At 49.7% G+C, this 4,665-nt stretch overlaps 1 protein-coding gene across 1 annotated transcript; it reads right to left on the reverse strand.

Annotated features, from left to right (window-relative positions):
- Window positions 1-2,509: 2,509 nt before the first annotated feature.
- On the reverse strand, window positions 2,510-4,286 carry LOC136473265 (uncharacterized). Its single transcript, XM_066470943.1, has one exon. It carries the CDS (start codon window positions 4,093-4,095, stop codon window positions 2,860-2,862), a length of 1,236 nt encoding a protein of 411 aa, XP_066327040.1. The 5' UTR covers window positions 4,096-4,286; the 3' UTR covers window positions 2,510-2,859.
- Window positions 4,287-4,665: the final 379 nt, after the last annotated feature.

Raw genomic sequence — 4,665 nt, forward strand, 5'->3', positions numbered from 1 at the left:
CTAAAACCAGTGGCGGAGCTCGTTGGTTTTCGCGCCTAGGGCCGCTAGAAAAGCATGTGCACTATGGCTGCCAGATCAAAATTCCATCCACACGGGATCTAATATTGATAGATAACAAATATAGCTCATAAACTCATAAGTTTCATAAGTTTAGATGATATATCTCTATTTCAGCCTTTCCCATCAGAGCAAGTCCCGAATGGACGTGTTCGCTGGTTGATTTCTAGGCTAGTTTAAGCTAGCTAGTGTTGTTTGTTGTAAGAGAAAAATACTGTTGACTGATTAAATAAGTCTGACTAAAACCAATCAAGCGAGTGAATGATGCTAGTAGCTCTAGCTACATTTTCGACAAAGCTGGAGGGGAGGGGAATAGCAATGGCAGCAGGCTGATGCTTACGTTACGTGACGGGAAAGGGAATTGAACCCGAACCAAGGGGGTGTTTATTTTTCATCTTCTAAATTTTAGTTGTTGTCCCATCGAATATTTAACACATGCATGAAATATTAAATATAGACTATTTACGAAACTAAATGCATAGTTTACGACTAATTTACGAGATGAATCTTTTAAGTCTAATTAGTCTATGATTTAACAATATGGTGCTATAGTAAACATGTGCTAATGATGAATTAATCAGGCTTAATAAATTCGTCTCATGGATTACTGACGGATTCTGTAATTTGTTTTTTTATTAGTATCCGAACACCCAATGCGATACCCATATGTGACACCTCTTAAACTTTAGTCACTGGATCCAAACACCCCTAAGTTAACGAAGTTTATTCAAGTGATCATTCTTAAGTGACTTCGATGGTAAGGTTGGAGTATGCTGCAAGTCGGTAGACTAGGCAGTAAGTTCGGTGATTTACAGTCAATCATTCCGGCGTTACTGGGCATCCTGACGCGTATTTGATCGCTTGGTGAACCAACGAGAGGCATGACGAGAATTGGTCGCACTGCTGTCAAAACGGAAGTGAACTGAGAGTGGGTAAGGGAAATCTGAGTAAACAACTTTTTTTTCTAACATAATGATTAGATATACACTATCGGTCTGTTCGCTGATTAGTTTCTAGGTTGATAAGTCTGGCTGATACTGGTTTGTTATAAGAAGAAAATACTGTTGGTTGGCTGATAAATCCTAACCGAAACCAACAACGAACATATTGTGTGTCTAGAAATATAATCAAAATAGTGTATTTAGAAAAGTTAAAACATCCTATAATTTAGAACCGAGAAAATACTAGATAACTCTATGGTTAACTAGGACGGAGTCCATAAAACAAGTGAGCAAACGCCTAGGATGCAGCCCTGCCATCCGAATTTCCGAATAAGACTGATGGTTGAGCTGATAAGCTAGCTGATGCTATTTTTGTTGTGAGCGAAAAATACTGTACCATAACTGATAAGATGAGCTGATAAGTTCAGACAAATAGAGCGATAATGTATATAAAAAAATAAAAAAAATGCTCCATTATTTAGAACGAAGGGAGTACTGGATATCTCTTTCGGGCTTGTTCGGCTGGCTGTAAAGCCGCTGATGTTGATTTGTATGGCTGATTTTTTTTAGAGAAAAAAATATTATATCATGAGCTGGCCAATAAGACGAGCCGAACACTCCCACTTATTACTTATTAAAAGGGCGTAGTCCGTAAAACAAGTGAGCAACCGTCCAGGTTGCAGCCCTGCCATCCGAATTTCCGAACTGCACATTGGCACTCAGAAAAAAAAAAGCCATTGATCACGAACTGAACTGACCGTAACACCGGTCTTTAGGATCTAACACCTATGATTACTGTCTATACAATTGGAACGACCACTGCAGCAACAGCTAAGGCTTGGTTTAGTTTCCAAAAATTTTCACCTCAAACTATCACATCGAATCTTACGGCACATGCATGAAGTATTAAATATAGACCAAAAAAAATTAATTGCATAGTTTCGTTGAAAATCGCGAGACGAATGTTTTAAGACTAATTATTCCATGATTAGCCATAAGTAACATACGCTAATGATGAATTAATTAGGCTTAATAAATTCGTCTCGCAATTTCCAGACGAGCTATGTAATTAGTTTTTTTTATTAGTATCCGAAAACCCCTTTCGACGTCCTCAAAACATAACGTCCAAAAATTTTCATTTCGCGAACTAAACACACCCTAATTGATTGACGGATAGATTCGCTTTTGAGCAGTGACACGTTTTTTTTATTAGTATCCGAAAACCCTTTCCGACATCCTCAAAACATCCGATATGACGTCCAAAAATTTTCATTTCGCGAACTAAACACACCCACGGATAGATTCGCTTTTGAGCAGGTGACACAAGAGATATGCAGAAGAAGATACTTGGTCCGGTTTGGCCATATAATCCGCAGCTTATTTTTTAATTGGAATAATTTTTTTCTCTCACAATAATTCAGTCCAAACCGTCTTTTTTCAACCTGGTTTCAGTGAGCCCAACGGGGGTGGACGTTGATCGGCCGATAGCTACGGTGGACTGAAACTGAAAAATGTTGTTTTAGCTCAATTGTTACGAGAGAAAAATATGGTTTCCGCTGAAAAAATAAACCGATGAAACTGAAACCAAATATAGAGGTAAGCCGAACGGGGCCGGGGCCCACGAATATGGCGAACCGTGCTAATCTAGGGAAGAAACTTGTTCAGTCTAGGTCTAGTAATGAAAAAAAAAATCAACACTAATTGCTCATTACACTTGGCAATGACGCTACTGTAATCAAGCTCAATTCAATCCCTCCAGTCTCTAAAACTGCACAAGAACACTGCAACCCACAAGAATCCAGAGAAAATTTACCGTCACCGCCAATGGATCGGAATCGGAACCATGCCGCTGTCGCCGGTGTTAGCTCTTCCAGGCGTAGATCAGCAGCGAGAAGCCGTTGCCGCGCTGCATCTCGGCCTCCTCGGGGCTGGCCCAGTCCATCACCGTGGAGCCACTGGCCCACGACGCCGTCGAGGATGCCACGGACGCCGACGACGACGAGCTCTCCTTGGCCAGCCTCCGCCCCCTGCCCTTCCTCCTCTCGCCGTTGCTGCCCGTCTCGCTCCAGTCCCGTTGCCCCCACCGCGCGAGGTAGCCTCCTCCCCAGACGCCCGTGTTCCTCCTCGCGGCCTTGTCGGGGGAGGAGGGATCCTTCCCCAAATCCGCCTCGCGCTCCTCGCCGCCGCCGCTGGCGAGATCGAACCGGAAGACGAGCACCGCGTGGGCGTGGGCGTGCGTGGAGGCGTCCGAGGGGGGCGGCTCGCGCGGGGGGAAGAGCCAGCTGTGGAGGTCCCAGGAGACCTGGACGCCGTCGCCGCCCCCGAGGTCGACCCGCTCGCTGCCGCGGAACTTCCAGCGCAGGCGCCGGACGTGGAGCACTCGCTCGCCGTCGACGCAGACCGACATGCCGACGTCAGAGCGGTCCTTCTCCTTCTCCCTACCGGCGGCGGCGGCCCTGTCCCTGCCACGGCCGCGGGCCACGAGATCCACGGAGATCTCCCGCTCCTTGCCCTGGACGTTCACCCAGGTGGTGTGGCTGCGGCCTCGGCCGGCGCCCGCGTCGCGCAGCGAGACGTGCTCCCGCCGGGAGAGGAGGACCGGGCGCGGGCCTGACGGGCGGCGGGCCCGGGTCCTCCGGTAGGCCGCATCGGGCAGGTCCCCGGCCGCGAGGACCATCTCGCCGTCGACGACGACGGCGACGAAGAAGCCCGAGGAGGGCTCGGGGGACCCGGAGCCCGGGAAGCGCGCGCGAGAGAGGTCCCACGCCAGGTCGACTAGGCGGTCGCCAGCGCGGAACCGCCTGGACCCGCGCCGGCGCCAGAGGAGCCACGGGCGGACGCGGAAGGCGAGGGTCTCCTCATCGTCCGCGTCGTCGTCGAGGTAGCCCGCGCCGGACGCCGAGGAGGAGTTGCCGGGCGTCGGCGGTGGCGACAGGCGGAGCACGGCGCGGAGGGAGAGGCCGAGCGAGGTGCGGGACCAGGAGAGCGCGACGAGGCCGAGGTGGGTCTCGTAGACGGAGGTCGCCAGGCTGGGCCCCGCCGCGCCCGAGGACGGCGCCGCGGCGCAGCGGAAGCAGGCAGCGATCGGGCTGGGCATCGCTGGCGCGGCGCGTCGGATGCTACGAGGCGAGACGAGAGCGAGACGCCACCGCGTCTGCGATAGTCGATTGGAATGATGCGTGCGCTGTGTGCCTGTGTTGCAGTGCGAATCCAATGCGTCGTCGCCGTGTGGGGCGCGGTGAAAGTGAAGCACAGCTGCACAGCGGGTTGTTGCATTCCGCAGGTGGTGGGCTGGGTTTGCCGGCTTGCCGCGGCATGGTTCGCCTCGGCAAAATTAGTAGGCGCGTCTCCATTTGGACTGTTACCGGCCGACGTCCTCATACGAATTTTGTCGAATCCCGTAGGAATTTTTTGAGGAAAAAGAAATGGAAATTCACGTATCAAAATGGGCTGTCAAGACAGACAATAGAAATCGGCTCCGCCGGATTGAAGGTGACAGCCGGCAAGCACTGAGCATGGACAATTTGGCTGATACAGTACTTCTTTCCCGATTTACATTTCGTATTAAGTTTATTCTAAATCAGACATTTCCAAGTTCAACTATCAATTTTGAAAAATTCATGTAGTTTCAGAACATGTGAGCTACTATTATAAAAGCGTTTTTTCA

The sequence above is a fragment of the Miscanthus floridulus genome, chromosome 8 (genome assembly GCF_019320115.1).
Source record: "Miscanthus floridulus cultivar M001 chromosome 8, ASM1932011v1, whole genome shotgun sequence".
Classification (NCBI taxonomy): Eukaryota; Viridiplantae; Streptophyta; class Magnoliopsida; order Poales; family Poaceae; genus Miscanthus; species Miscanthus floridulus.

Bases quoted from the DNA above. Each gene is read 5' to 3' on its own strand.
- LOC136473265 (XM_066470943.1), bottom strand. From the start codon at position 4,095: ATGCCCAGCCCGATCGCTGCCTGCTTCCGCTGCGCCGCGGCGCCGTCC.